The 16,873-nt window shown below is 36.0% G+C and overlaps 1 protein-coding gene across 1 annotated transcript in view; it reads right to left on the bottom strand.

The window, feature by feature from the left end:
* Window positions 1–16,873, bottom strand: part of LOC146896094 (solute carrier organic anion transporter family member 6C1-like) — a 108,330-nt gene that overhangs the window by 76,970 nt on the left and 14,487 nt on the right. The window contains exon 6 of the mRNA XM_087905937.1: window positions 13,354–13,463. Within this exon, the coding sequence (XP_087762063.1) occupies window positions 13,354–13,463 (110 nt within the window). The remainder of the gene's footprint in view (window positions 1–13,353; window positions 13,464–16,873) is intronic.

Genomic DNA, 16,873 nt, shown 5'->3' with positions numbered 1-16,873 from the left:
CTGAAGATACAATAGAGAAAATAGACTCATCAGTTATAGAAAACATTAAATCTAACCAGAGCTTTACCCCAAATATCCAGGAAGTTTGGGACACCATGAAAAGGCCAAATCTAAGAATAATAGGTATAGAAGCAGGAGTTCAACTCAAAAACACAGAAAACATATTTAGAAAAATTATAGAAGAAAACTTTCCCAATTTAAGGAAAGATATGCCTATGAAGATACAAAAGCAAACAGAACACCAAATAGTCTGGATACAAATAAAAAGTCCTGTAGCCACATAATAATCAAAACACTAAACATACAGAGTAAAGAAAGAATATTAAGAGCTGCAAAGGAAAAAGACCAAGTAATATATAAAGGTAAATCGATCAGAATTACACCTGTCTTCTCATTGGAGACAAAGAAAGCCAGAAGGTCATGGTCAAGTATTATGAAGACATTAAGAGACCACATATGGCAGCCTAGGCTACTATACCCAGAAAAACTGTAAATCACCATAGAAGGACAAAACAAGATATTTCATGACAAATCTAGATTTCACAAATACCTGGCAATAAATCCAGCCCTACACAAAATACTAGAAGGAAAACTCCAACCCAAGGAAGTTGGCTACACCAACAAAAACACAGACAATTGATGGTCTCATAGCAGCAAATACCAAAGGGAAAAACACACAAATTAACATCAGCAACAAAAAACTACATTAACAGGAGATAGTGATCACTGGTCATTAATATCGCTTAATGAAAATGGATTCAACTCACCTATAAAAAGGCACAGGCTGACAGACTGGATACAAAAACAGAATCCATCCTTCTTCTGCATACAAGAAACACATTTAAACTTCAAGAACAGACAATGTCTCAGAGTAAAAGTTGGGAAAAAATATACCAATCAAATGGACCTAAGAAAGAAGTGGGTATAGCTATCCTAATATCAAACAAAATAGATCTCATACTAAAATCAGTCAAAAGAGACAAAGACAAACTTTTCATATTATTCACAGGAAAAATCCATCAAGAGGAAATTTCAATACTGAACATCCATACCCCAAATAAGAGGGCACCCTCATATGTGAAAGAAACACTTCTAAAGCTTAAATCATACTTTAAACCCCACACACTAATAATGGGAGACTTCAACACTCCCCTCTCACCACTGGACAGGTCAAAAAAGTGAACAGAGAAATAAGGGAACTAACAGATGTTATGAAACAAATGGACTTAACAGATAACTATAGAATATTCTATCCAAATATAAAAGAATATACCTTCTTCTCAGCACCTTATGGAACCTTCTCAAAAATTGACCACATACTCAGTAACAAAACAAACCTCAACAGATACAAAAAAAATGAAATAACCCAATGTACCTCATCAGGTCAAGATGGTATAAAACTAGAAGTCAACAGGAATACTAATTCTAAAAAACCCACAAACACATGGAAATTAAACAATGCTTACCTGAGTCATCAATGGGTCAAGGAAGAAATAAAGGGAGAAATTAGAGACTTCCTAAAATTCATGGAAATGACCACACAACATACCCAAATTTATGGGACACAATGAAAGCAATGTTAAGAAGCAAGTTCATAGCACTAAATGCCTACATAAAGAATCTGGGGAAATTTCACACTAATGAATTAACAGATCATTTGAAAGCTTTAGAATTAAAAGAAGAAAATTCACCTGGGAGAACTAGATGGCAGAAAATAATCAAAGTGAGAGCTAAACTCAACTAAATAGAAACAAAGAAAACAATAAAAAGAATCAATGAGACAAAGCTCTGGTTCATCAATAAAATCAACAAAAAGACAAAACTTTATCCAAACTAACCAAAAGGCAGAGAGAAAATATCCAAATTAACAAAACCAGAAATGAAAAGGGGGGCATAACAAAAGACATAGAAGAAATACAGTGAATCATCAGTTCATATTTTGAAAACCTGTACCCCACAAAATTGGAAAACTTAAAGTAATTGGACAACCTTATTGATAAATATCACATACCAAAATTAAATCAAGATCAGATTAGCAAATTAAACAGACCTATAACTGCTGAAGAAATAGAATCCGTCATCAAAAGTCTCCCCCCCAAAAAAAAAGACTAACCAAGGACCAGTTGGTTTCAGCTCAGATTTCTAAAAGATTTTCTAAAATAGAACTAATAACAATAATCCTCTATTGTGTATTTCAACACAATAGAAAAAGAAGGAACATTGACAAACACTTTTTAGGAGGATACAATTACCCTGATACCAAAACTACAGAGAGACATTACTGAGAAAGAGAATTACAGGCCAATCTCACTCATGAACACTGATGAAAAAATACTAAATAAAATATTGCCAAAGCAAATCCAAGAACACATCAAAACCATCATCCACCACGATCAAGTAGGCTTCATCCCAGAGATGCAGGGATGGTTTAACATATGAAAATCTGTCAACATAATCCACCATATGAAAATCTGTCAACATAATCCACCATATGAACAAGCAAAAACCACATGATCATCTCATTAGATGCCAAACAATCTTTTAACAAAAATACAATCTTCCTTCATGATAAAGGTCTTGGAGAGAGCTGGGAAACAAGGAACATACCTATACATAATAAAGGCAATATACAGCAAGCCAACAGCCAACATCAAATTAAATGATGAGAAACTCTCAGTGATTCCACTGAAATCAGGAACAAGACAAGTTTGTTCACTCTCTCCATACCTATTCAAAATAGTTCTTGAGGTCCTAGCTAGAGCAATAGGACAACAAAGGGAGATCAGGGGGATACAAATTGGAAAAGAAGAAGTCAAAATCTCACTGTTTGCTGATGATATGATAGTTTACATAAGCATCCTTAAAAATTCTACCAAGGAACTTCTACAACTCATAAACAAATTTAGTAATGTAGCAGAATACAATATTCATTCAATAAATCAGTAGCCCTCCTGTACACAGATGACAAAAGGGCTGGGGAAGAAATCAGAGAAACAACACCCTTCACAATAGCCACAAATAGCATAAAGTATCTTGGAGTAGCACTAACCAAACCAATGGAAGACATCTGTGACAAAAACTTTAAATCTTTGAAGAAAGAAAATGTAGAAGACACCAGAGTGTGGAAAGATCTCCCATGCTCCTGTGTAGGCAGAATTAACGTAATAAAAATAGCAATCTTACCAAAAAGCAATCTGCAGATTCACGCATTGCCCATCAAAATCCCAACAAAATTCTTTAAAGACCTCGAAAGAATGGTACTCAACTTCCAACTTCATATGGAAAAGCAAAAAACCCAGGATAGCCATAAATATCCTATACAATAAAAGAACTTCTGGAGGCATCACAATCCGTGACTTCAAACTCTAATACAGAGCTATAGTAATGAAAACAGCATGGTATTATCATAAGAACAGACAGGAGGACCAAAAGAACTAAATAGAAGGCCTGGATATTAATTCATACATCTTTGAACAACTGATTTTTTATAAAGAAGCAAAAAATATCAAATGAAAAAAAGGAAGCATATTTAATAAGCGGTGCTGGCATAACTGGATATCAACATGTAGAAGAATGAAAATAGACCGATATCTATCACCAAGCACAAAATTCAAGTCCAAATGATCAAAGACCTCAACATAAATCCAGCCACACTGAACCTTATAGAAGAGAAAGTGGGAAATATACTTGAATGCATTGTAACTGGAGATCACTTCCTAAATATTACCCCAGCAACACAGAGATAAACAATTAAGAAATGGGTCCTACTGAAACTGAAAAGCTTCTGTAAGACAAAGGACACCATCAACAAGACAAAATGACAGCCTACAGAATCTTCTTATCTGATTAAATATCTTCATTAATCCCATGTCAGACAGAGGTCAGATCTCCAAAATATACAAAGAACTCAAGAAATTGGTCAACAAAAGAACACACAATCCAATAAAAAAAAATGGAGTATAGACCTAAACAGAGAATTCTCAACAGAGGAATCTAAAATGGCTGAAAGACACTTCAGGAAATGTATAACATCCTTAGTAATCAAAGAAATGCAAATCAATACAACTCTGAGATTCCATTTTACACCTGCAAGAATGGCCAAGATCAAAAACACTGATGACAATTTATGCTGGAGAGGTTGTGCAGAAAAAGGAACATTTCTGTATTGCTAGTTGAAATGCAAGCTGGTACAACCTCTTTGGATGTCAGTGCAGTGATTTTTTTAGGAAACTAGGAAACAACCTTTCTCAAGACCCAATAATAGCTCTTTTAGGTATATATCCAAAGGATGCTCAATTGTGCTACAAGAATATGTCCTTAAATATGTTCATAGCAGCCTTGTTTGTTATAGCCAGAACAGGGAAACAACTTAAATGCCCCTTGAACAAAGAATGGATAAGGGAAATGTGGTACATTTACACAATGGAGTATTATACAGCAGAAAAAAATAACATCTTGAATTATGCAGGAAAATGGATGGAGCTAGAAAACATTATTTTGAGAGAGTTAACCCAGACACTGAAAGATAATTATCACATGTACTCACTCATAGGTGTTTTTTTTAACATAAAGCAAAGAAAGCCAGCCTACTTACCACAATCCCAAAGAACTCAGACAACAATGAGGGCACTAAGAGAGACTTACATAGATCTAATCTACTTGATAAGTAGAAAGTAGAAAAAAACAAAATCTTCTGAGTAAATTGGGAGAATGGGGACCTTGGGGAAGGAAGAGACAGGGACGGAAACAGAGAAAAATGTAGAGCACAATTAAAATCTATTAAAAATGAAAAAAGGAAATAAAGAACTTAAACACTTTCTGGAATATTCTGAAAATGAATACATCGCATATGTGAATTTAAGCAATACAATGAAGACAGTTCTAAGAGGCAGATTCATAGCACAAAGTGTCTGCATTTAAGAAAAATGGAGCGATCTCATACTAGCAATTCAGTAGCATACCTGAAAGCTCTAGACAAAAAGAAGAAATCACACCCAAGAGGAATAGATGGCAAAAAATAAACTGTGAACTGAAATATATTTAATAGAAACAAGGAGAGCAATAGAAAAAATTAAACAAAAAAATTAATTCTTTGAGAACCACAAAAAGATAGACAAATCCTTATTCAAACTAACTAAAACACAGAGAGAAATCACCCAAATCAACAAAATCAGAAATAGAAATGGCTAAGGGGCCCATGTAGTGCCAACTACTTGGACTTGGGCAGGAGGAGAATACCCAAAGGCCTGCCAAGTGCTGCTGTGCCCAGGTGGGTAGAGGATTCCTGAAATAGCCCTGCCCATAGACATGTGTGATGTGGGAGGGTATTCTTTCTATGTGTTGCTTTCATTGGTTAATTAATAAAGAAACTACTTGGCAAGGTAGGTCAGAACATAGGTGGGTAGAGCAGACAGAACAGAATGCTGGGAGAAAGAAGCAGAGCCAGGCAGACAGCATGGAGCCAGCTACCAGGTCAGACATGCTGAATCTTTCCCGTTAAGCCACCACCTCATGGTGCTACACAGATTATTAGAAATAGGTTAGTCAAGATGTGAGAGTTAGCCAAGAAGAGGTTAGATATAATGGGCCATGCAGTGTTTGAAAGAATACAGCTTTCATGCAATTATTTCTGGGGTAAGCTAGCTGGGATCTGGGCAGAGTTGCAGCCTGTCGCTCCTTTTGCAACACTTATGTGCTTGAGAAACACTAGAGAGACCCTACTCTCATGAGCCATGATATGACGGTGTGACAGAAGACCCCTGAGATACCCACTAAGATGACCAAATATGTGGTAGAGAGATGGTAGAGAAAGGTAAGTGGAATGATTTGTGTACTCTGAAGAGAGACAGAACTGAAGATGCAAGGGTGGAAGGAACAGCAAATGTGAGTAGCCTACACTGTCATCTGAAGCCCTGAAGCTGATTCACCTGTGCTGCCACAAAGGCCCATGTCTGGGTCCATAGTCCTGCATGAGAAAAGTATGGGTCAATGTCTGTGGCCTATGTTACCATCAAAAGTCATGGGATGCCCTGTGTCTGGGCTACTGCCTGGAGCCATGTTCATGCCTTAGTGCTGCTCAGAGCCTCCCCTGACCCTCACCAACTAAATCAATCAGTGAGCTGGGCCTATCCCTAGTCTCACTTTAGTCGGTGAGAGTGGGAGAGCTGGCTACCTTTCTGGTGTGGTGTGGGGGAGCTGCTTCTGCACCTTGCCAGCTATCCACTCACTAGAGAGGGGCTTTGAGCCCCAACAGGATCCACAGTAGAACTAGCCCTAATGGGATGGCTGCAGGAGAACCAGTCCCTATGCTATGACTCAGAGAGCTAGTCCTGCCACTTGCCAGCTACTACAGGCAGGAGACATGGCCCCTCCCACCTATGGAAAGCGAAAGATTTTTGGGAGAGCTGGCGGGCTCATCACCTTAACTACCAACCTGGTCCAGATCCAGGGCTTTGAGTTAGCCTAACATCTATGTTGTCTAAGAAGTTCTGGAATAGGTGAAGCATCTGGTCCTTCAGATCCAAAGCTGAAAAATCTTCATGACAAGGAAGTTCTGGTAAGGATCCAGTACTGACGTTGTAGCATTGGTCTTGCACCAGGCCAAAGACCCCTTACAAGAAAATTTGCACTTACAGCTGTTTGGGCAAAGGGCAACGTGGGTGACACAAAATGACACACTACAGCTTCCACAGAGAGATGTTTCTGTTTTGTTTAGATGGGGAGATGAATAGGATTGGAGTGCCAAAAGATATATACCAAAGTTAAACCAAAATTAGATAAGCAATTTAAAGAGACCTAAAACCCCTTGAGAAAGACAAGCATTCATCAAGAGATTTATAAACAGAGAATCCCCAGGGTCAGGGAGATTTAGTGCAGAATTCTACCAAACTTTTAAAGAAAAGTTTATGCCAATATTATTCAAATTATTTCACAAAATAGAAACAGAATGAACATTGCTTAACTCATTTTGTGAGGACAGAGTTACCCTCATACCAAAATCATATAAAGATCCAGCAAAGAAAACAAACCAATTTCATTTATGTATATAGATGCAAAAATACTCAATAAAATACTTGCAAACCAAATCCAAGAACAGATAAAAAAAATCCACTAAGATTAAGCAAGTTTCATCAGTGAGATGCAAGTATAGTTTCACTTATGAAAATCAATAAATGCAATCCAACATATAAATATTCTGACAGAAAAGCACACATGATCATGGTAGAGGCCCAAAAAGGCCAAAGTCAAAGAGTTTGGGACTTTTTTCTAATTCATTCAAGGTTATTGTGCTTCTAACTCAAACAAAGGTCCCACCTAGATTTAAATCAGAGAGTTTTGCTCTCTCAAAGCTATTGTCTACAGGGGTGTCTAGTTGCCAGACCTTGTGCTCCTGAAATAGAGAAGTAGTTGGTTCCTACCCAAAGCAAAGTTTAAGGATCCAACTAAGTTCCAGTTCCCTTTATGGAAATAACCTGGGATTCCACCCAGGGAGTGGTTTGCCTACAGAGTATTTGGTCTAGTATGTGAGTCTAGGGCAAGAACATGATGAATGTAGTCTGTTAATTTCAATTGGTATGTTAATGCAGTCTTCTGTTTTACTCCTACCTTTTGGGGTCAGGGGTTTATTAACCAGTTGGAAATTAAACATGGGTGAATTTTCAGTACTCACTGAGAAATTCCGTCCCGATACTATCCTATTTGTTTATATATTATATTATTTTTATTTGCATCTTCACATTATTTACTGTATTTCTAAATTGCCTCACCTCCACTCTGGAGGAAGATATTTTTTTGAGGCTGGCTCCAACAAATGGCACCTAACATTGGGTTGACTGGTGAACCATGATAAACACAAAAGAGTGACCAGCTGTATGGTAGAGAATATGAAAAACCCATGAGAAAAAAAATTCACTACAGGTTGATAGGTGAGTAATGAGTTCTCAGAAATAAGTAGTAGGTTTAAAAAAGAGAGAGAGAGAGAAGTGGGAAAAATAAAATTGAAAGTAAAACTGCAAATATTTGTAAAAATGGTACAAAGAAATAGGATTCAACTATTTGTACAGTTACTTGAATATATTTTGACAGATAGAGGAACAGAAATGAAGCAGAAACAAAGGCAGAGATGTCTGGAGTTTGTAAATACTGTATTTTTGCTCCCACTTTTTTGGCTTATCTGCTGCTGACTTCAGTCTGCTCTGGGACTTAGAGAGGTGAAAGTCAGGCCTCACCTTTGCCACTGCAAGGGGCAGTACCATGGTCACCAATGAAAAGTCCAGGAATAAAAAATCAAAATGTAGATTCGAGAAATAAGAATGTAGAAATGAAAAACATAAAGTTATAGGTGTAGGAGAATGTGAACAGACTGTCAGCTGCTTTCTCCTTAAATCAAGGATCAATCATTCAGAGTGAGTTATTTTCTCAGATGCTTAAGAAGCTTCCATCAGAATTGGTCTGGTATAGGTGGTTCTTCTGTTCATTTATTGCTTTCATTTGTTAATAAATAAAGAAACTGACTTGGCCTTTTGAAAGGGAAGGACTTAGGTAGGCAGGGAAAACAGAACTGGATGCTGGGAGAAAGAAGGGCAGAGTCAGGGAGAAGCCATGCATCCTCTGCCTGAGATACATGCCAATTAGAATCTTGCTGGTAAGCCACAGCCATGTGGCAACACACAGATTAACAGAAATAGGTTAAATAAAGGTGTAAAAATTAGCCAGTAAGAAACTAAAGCTAATTGGCCAACCAGTGTTTTAATGAATACAGTTTCTGTGTGATTATTTTGGATTTTAGCTAGGTGGATGGGATGAACAAGTAGACCTTCTCCCTACAACATAGGTCATTTTATTTTACAACTGGCTGTTCTATTTACAAGGCCAGAGCTTCTCTCTAGAAAATGAGAGTAGTGTCCTGGTCATCCTTGATGAACAGCAGATATGAACTGAGTTAACCTTTAGGAGACAGAGATATGTGACCATTATAGGAAACTGGCATCATCAAAGAGGAGTCATGGGGCACCACTATATACTGCCTGGAGGTATGAGGACAGATAGTAAACAAGTACAAATACTGTCTAACTAATGAGCTCTGATAATGAAGGTTGTAAAGTATGGCACTCTGTATCTGAGTCTTAACTTGAGATAGTGTGAAATGTTTTCTGTTATCTTCTAATTTCCCAGCCTAAGAACCAATTAATTCTATTTACTTTTATTGATGAATGGAAGAAAGAAGGTGTTTTGGTCACTGGCTTAGCAGAATAGAGATAGGTTGGTAAAACTAAGCTGAATGCTGAGAGAAAGAAAGGCAGAGTCAGAGAGAAGCCATGGAGCCATCACTAGAGTCAAACATGTCAAAACTTTGCCAGTAAGCCACTGCCATGTGTCCAGACATAGATTAATAGAAATGGGTTAAATTAATATGCAAGAGTTAGCCAATAAGAAGCTAGAGTTAATGGGCTAAGAAGTGGTTTAAATAATACAGTTTCTGTGTGATTATTTTAGGTCCATAATAGCTGGGCAACTGGGAACCAACAAGCAGCACTCCTCCAACAGATTGACGACCACATGGCCAACTATAATCCACTTAAAACTGAGAGTGCTTGAAAAGAAATTCTACTCACCCAAAAAGGAAAGTTTAGCTGCATCAATATTTTAGCTGGTGGCTTACTGCAGCTACTTTAAGTGAAATTTCTGACTCAGCATAAGCAGAAAAACCACATTGTTTTGAAATGCCAGCTTTCTGGACCATGCAAACAGTGTGAACTCTTACTCTTTCAGGTAGGAGGTCCGGCTACAGAGTATTTGACTGGGGTTTTTGAGCAGATTGCTGCAGCATGCTTAATGGCAGCATGGACTGGTTGCATGCCTGGGAATGGGGCTTATGTACATGACTCTCAGAGGTGCAAGCAGCTCCACCATGCTGGACTGGGCAGGAAAGGAGGAAGTGTCATATGTATGATAGTAATGGCACAACTTAAGTTTTAAACTGGGCGGGTAAGCAGGTAGTACCATAAATACCATAGTAATTTGTATTTGCTTAAGTATTAAGAAGCACTTAGCCCTTTTAAAAAGTGCTCATGGAGAGTAATGAATTAAAGATATGCAATAAAAGCAAGTCCATATGAGTCATAGTGTTGGGTAAATATACATAGGTTTGAAAATGAGAAGAAAAAACGTATAGAGAGTCATAAAATAAGGTTAATACTTTCAAAAGGGGTAAAATCTTTAAAGAGACAGAATGCAGAGAGTCATAGATAAAAGGAATAAAGAAAAATAAGCCACTTCAAAATGAAAATTTATGGAGTCTAGATTAAATATATTATCATATTATCTTTGAATTTTGTGATTGTGAATGAGCTAAGTACATTTGATTGTATGGGATGCTAAGCTAAACCAGCATGTATATTTTAAAGGTATGGCTTCCAAATTTAAGTCTAAGGTATGTTGCTTTGGAAAAGAGATTCTTCCCTTGTTTCCAGAGAGGATGAGAACCTGTGGATTTCTTCCAGACTGGTGTGGTTTGATGGAACAAGACCTCCTGAAATGTCTCCTTGAACACCCCTCAAAATATTAATTTACCCAACAAACAGCAGGAAGCAGTTTAGAGAAAAACTATACCTATATTCAAAAATATTGTTTATAAATGTTTGTTTACATATAAGGGGAATATGCTATAGAGATTTTCATTGGTATGGATCTTGTTTATTGATACAAATTTAAGGTCATTTTTATTATATGTGTATGTATTTATGATCTTGATTAACCTACTATATCTGTGTAGCTCATTTAAAAACGTAAAGTATAATTAAGAAATATAAGTTAATAGATACTTATCTATAATAGTCAAGCTTTTAGTAATATTAGTTTTTCTTGAGGTATAGAGATATATTTCAGTTAAATTGGTATTTTTTTAAATCTTTCAAAGACCTTAAGTTATGGCATTTAAAATATTTTAATAATTTAGGACTTTTCATGAAAATGAGACACATCTACTCCTGGTACCACAAGCTACTTCAAGAGGAAGATGGGCATTGAAGAGGCTCCTTTTGAAGTAGGTTACCCATTTAGGCAAGAAACTGCTCTTGCTTGGACTGCTTGATAAACCAGACATGAGGGACCCACAAAGAACTGACTGCTAAACTTGCCTAAAAGAGAGATGATCCTTCAGGGTTCCTGTTTCATGAAAGACTCTGTGAGACATTCTGAAAGACACAGAAGAAAATGACTGAAAACCTGCCAATATAGGCAGAAATGTCTTTGAAATTTCCTGCTTCATGGAAACGTCTACTGGATACTATGGGCTAGTAGGCTGAAGAGGGATGTCGCATTGATACAGAAAAACTTTGGATGACTGTCTAGGCAGTGAGATGTCTCTGCAAATTCTAGAATTTTGGCAGCTGTTTACAATGCACTTCCTGTTTACTTACCTAATATATCCTTCTGGAGTTGAAGAGGTAATATATCCTTTGATGGAGTTGAAGAATTCATAGTTATCTTTATAGTTTTCCTTAGTTATGTTAAAAGATAAAGTATATATAAATATTGTAACTGTAATTCTTGTTTGATACCTGTTTTGTTATATGTAATTGTACTATGTCAAAGTTAATGCCTTCCTTTTTGTTTAAACATAAAAGTGGAAATAGTGTGAGAGCTCCTTCTGTCTATGTATTTCTTTTATTGGTTTATAAATAAAGAACTGCTTTGAGCTTAATGCAGGGAAGAACAGAACTCAGAGGGAAAAGCTAGACTGAATGCTGGGAGAAAGAAAGGCAGAGTCAGAGAGAATCCATGGAGCCGCCAACAGAGTCAGACAAGCCAAAACTTTGCCAATAAGTCACTGACATGTGGCAATACATAGACTAATAAAAATGGGTTTAATTAATATGTAAGAGTTAGCCAATAAAAATCTAAAGCTAATGGGTCAAGCAGTGATTTAATTAATCCAATTTCTGTGTGATTATTTCAGGTCTAAGCTAGCCAGGTGGCTAGGAATAAGCAAACTGCTCTCCCCTAGCAGAAAAGAAGTAGGAGTAAAACAAATAGCTAATAAGGAACTTTCAAAGGACTAGAAGCCTCTTCCATAGTAAAAGCTGTTTCCTTTGCTCTTAAGTGTGTAGTACATCTCTACTGTTGATGAAGATCAAGTGATATAGGGGTACACAGAAAGGGAAAGAGGGATGTTGCAAAAGGAGCTGTGGGCTGAGTTCCCAATGGGATCCTGGTTCCCTGCCTAGTTTACACCCAAAATAATTACATGTAATTACATGTAAATTGTATTCTTTTAAACACTGCCTGGCCCATTAATTCTAGTCTCTTCTTGGCTAATTTTCACATCTCGATTAACCCATTTTTAATAATCTGTTAATACCACGAGACTGTGGCTTACAGACAAGATTCTAACCTATGTCCTTCTCAAGCTGGAGAATCATGGCATCTGCATTTGCTTTCTTTCTCCTACAATTCTGTTCTGTCTTCCCTTCCTATTTATGTTCTGATCTATCAGGCTAAGCAGTTTTCTTTATTAATTAACCAATGAAAGCAACACATAGAAAGAAGACCCACCTACATCATAGGAAAGAAAAGGGAAAGAAAGAACGGCCACAATACATTTTAAATTTAAAATAAAAATATTCTTACAGAGGAGTAGAATGTTTTGAGTAGAGCAATGAGCAATAAAACAACAAATATCTTCAGGATAGAGAAAATAAGAGGAAATTGGGAATACTGGGATACAACTGTCATGTGAGTTAGGAAAATTCAAATGATATTATTTTGAAGCCCTTTAGAAGTTTTATTCAGAGTGTAAAATTGATTGAAAATGGATGAAATCTGAGCATGAAAATTACAACCATGCAATCTATATTCCAGAAAGAATGTTATAAATAGAATAATAAAAACATTGACAATAGTGTTACAATGTTAGAAGGGACTTCCTCTGCATCCTGGTATCTGTTAGTAGTTGTCTTGCTTAATCTATAGAAATGCAGGACTTTATATTCAGTAGTGAGACTTTTTTGTATGTGAAAAATAAGTGTTGACAACAGAATTCTTTCAATTCATCACCTTTATTAAAATGTCTTACTTATTTCTTCAAAGATAATAACGCAAAATAATATAAAATCAATTAAAAATCAAAATTACAGTAGGATTTTATCAGTCTAAAGTACAAGGCAGGTACTTACCAATGCCAAATAAAAAATGGGGTCTTCCTTTTCATCACAAGGAAAATGAGCAATTTAAATAAGAGTCTCTGAAACTTTCACATGAATTTAAATTTGAGACCTTGCCGTTTTATTAACTCTATAAGAAAATTAAACAAGTCATCTTAACAGGCTTGTTAACAAAAGCATTTTACTTTACCTTTAAAACCTTAAAGAAATCCTTTAAATCATGTCCAAGTTCTTTATTTTTAAGTCTCTTGTTAAAGGAGATAGGTTCCTTTTCTCTTTGAAGCATTATCTTGTGTGAACCTATAGGTAACAAACAAAACAATCTTTTCATATGTTCAAGTCCATAAGAAAATATACATCACACATTTGTATATGTTACAATAATCCCAATGTGTCATAATCCCATTGTCATGACAATGAAGGCATAACATATCTAAACCTATGGGACACTATAAAAGCAGTACTAAGAGGAAAGTGCATAGCATTAAATGCCCACATAAAGAAAACAGAAAAAAGGAAAGAAAATTGAAAAAACTCACATTAGTGACTTAACAGCACACCTGAAAGCTCTAGAACAAAAAGAAGCAGACTCACCCAAGAAGAGTAGAAGATATAAAATAAACAAACTCAGGGCTGAAATCAAAAAAACAACCAAAAAATACAAAGAATCACTGAAACAAAGAGCTGGCACTTTTAGAAAATTAAAAAGATTACCAAACCCTTACCAAAACTAATCAAAAGGCAGAGGGAGAGCATTCAAATTAACAAATTCAGAAATGAAAAGGGGGACATAACAACAGAAACTGAGGAAATATAGATAATCATTAGATCATATGACAAAAACCGTACTAAACAAAATAGGAAAATGTAAAAGAAATGCACAATTTTTTAGATAGATACTGTATACCAAAATTAAATCAAGACAAGGTGAGTAATTTAAATAGACCTATGAGCTTCAAGGAAGTAGAAGCTGTCATTAAAAACCTTCCAACCAAAAATAGCCCAGGGTTGGATGATTTTAGTGCAGAAATCTACCAGAATTTCCAAGAAGAGCTAATACCTATACTCCTCAAGTGTTCCACATAATAGAAACAGAAGGAACATCGCCAAACTTTTTTTATGAGGTTATAATTACCCTCATAGCAAAACCACACAAAGACTCAACTAAGAAAGAGAAATATAAACCAATCTCCCTCATGAACATGGATGGAAAAATTATCAATAAAGTACTGGCATACTGAATCCAAGAACACATTAAAAAACTCATCCACCATGATCAAGTGAGCTTCATCCTAGAGATGCAGGACTGGTTCACCGTATGAAAATCTACCAATGTAATCTATCATATAAATAAATTGAAAAAAAACACATTATCATTTCATTAGTTTTGGAAAAGTATTTGACACAATCCAATACCCCTTCATGATAAAGGTTTTGGAGAGATCAGGGATTCAAGGAACATATCAAAATATATTAAAAGCAATATACAGCAAGATGACAATCAACAAGCTAACATCAAATTAAATGGAAAGAAACTCGAAGGATTCCACTAAAATCAGAAACAATATAAGGCTATCCACTCTTTCCGTATCTCTTCAACATAATTCTTGAAGTTTTGCCAATAGCAATAAGTCAACAAAAGGAGATCAAGGGGATTCAAATTGGAAAGGAAGAATTCAAACTTTCATTATTTGAAGATGACATGATAGTGTACATAAGTAACCCCAAAAACTCTGCCAAAGAACTTCTACAGCTGATAAATATCTTCAGTGACTGTACAAGATACAAGATCAATTAAAAAAAACCCACAGTAGCCCTTCTATACATAAAACATAAAGAAGTTGAAAGGAACATCAAAGAAACATCACCTTTCACAATAGTCACAAATAACATAAAATATCTTTGCATAACACTAACCAAATAAGTGAAAGACCTATTTGACAAGAACTTTAAGTCTTTGAAGAAAGAAGTTGAAGAACATACCACAAAATGGAAAGATCTCCCATGCTCTTGGATAGGAAGGATCAACATAGTAAAAATGGCAATCCTACCAAAAGCAATCTATAGATTCAATGCAATCCCCATAAAAATCCCAACAAAATTCTCCATGGACCTTGACAAAACAATAATGAACTTCATATGGAAAAAAAATCCAGGATAGCCAAAACAATGTTGTACAATAAAGGAACTTCTGAAGGCATCACTATCCCTGAAATCAAGCTCTGTTACAGAGCTACAGTAATGAAAACAGCTTGGTAATGGCATATAAACAAAAACATTGACTAATGGATTTGAAGACCTGAATATGAATCCGCACACCTATAAGTACCTGATTGTCACAAAGAAGCTAAAATTATACAATGGAATAAAAAAATAAAGCATCTTCAACAAATGATGCTGACATAACTGGATGTCAACCTATAGAAGAATAAAAATAGATCCATATCTATCACCATGCACAAACTTCAAGTATAAATGAATTAAACACCTCAACATAAATCCGACCCCACTGAATCTAGTAGAAGAGAAATTGGGAAGTAGTCTTTAATGCATGGGCATAAGAGAATACTTCCTAAACATAAATACAGTAGCACAGACACTGAGAGCAGAAATAAATAAATGGATGCTCCTGTAACTGAGTAGCTTCTGAGAAGCAAAGGACACAGTCAATAAGACAAAAAGACAGCCTACTGAATGGGAAAAAAAATCTTCACCAACACCACATCACACAAAGGACTGATCTCCAAAATATATAAAGAACTCAAGAAACTATACATTAAAGTTCTAAATAATACAATTATAAAATGGGGTACTGAACTAAACAGAGAAATTTCAACAAAGGAATCTCAAAAGGCCAAAAGATACTTAAGGAAATGTTCAACATTCTTAGCTATCAGAGAAATGCAAATCAAAATAACTCTGAGATTCCATCTTACACCTGTCAGAATGAATAAGAACAAAAACACCAATGATAACCTATGCTGGAAAGAATGTGGAGTAAGAGGAAGACTCATCCATTGCTGGTGGGAATGCAAACTTGTACAACTTTGGAAATCAGTATGGTGGCTTCTCAGAAAATTGGAAATCAACCTACCTCAGGATCTAGCAATGCCACTCTTGGGAATATACCCAAAGGATGCTCAATCATACTACAAAAGCATTTGTTCAAATATGTTCATAGCAGCATTATTTGTAATAGCCAGAACACAGAAATACCTAGATACCCCTCAACTGATAAATGGATAAAGAAAATGTGGCACATTCACACATTAGAGTGCTACTCAGTAGTAAAAACAATGACATCTTGAATTTTGCATGCAAATGGATGGAGTTAGAAAATACTATGCTGAGTGAGATAACTCAGACCCCAAAAGATGAATATTGCATGTACTCACTCATAGCTATAAACAAGACATTGAGCCTATAGTTCATGATCTTAAAGAAGCTAAGTAATAAGGTGAACCCAAAGAATAACATATATAAGACCCACCTGGAAAATGAAAAACAAACAAGATTGCCTGACAAAATTGGGAGCATGGAGGCAGGGGGTAGAAGGAAGGCTAAAAGTTGAAGAGGGGGGAGAAGGGGAGCGTTGGGGAGAACTTGAGGAAATAGGATATTCGAGATGGAGGAAGGACAGAGATGAGAGCAACGAAAGAGAAATCTTGATTGAGGGAGCCTTTATGGGGTTAGCAAGAAACCAGGTTCTA

This window comes from Myodes glareolus, chromosome 1 (genome assembly GCF_982192425.1).
Source record: "Myodes glareolus chromosome 1, mMyoGla1.1, whole genome shotgun sequence".
NCBI classification, from domain to species: Eukaryota; Metazoa; Chordata; class Mammalia; order Rodentia; family Cricetidae; genus Myodes; species Myodes glareolus.
The sequence above is the reverse complement of the archived record's forward strand: the minus strand, read 5'-3'. Positions and strand labels throughout refer to the sequence as shown.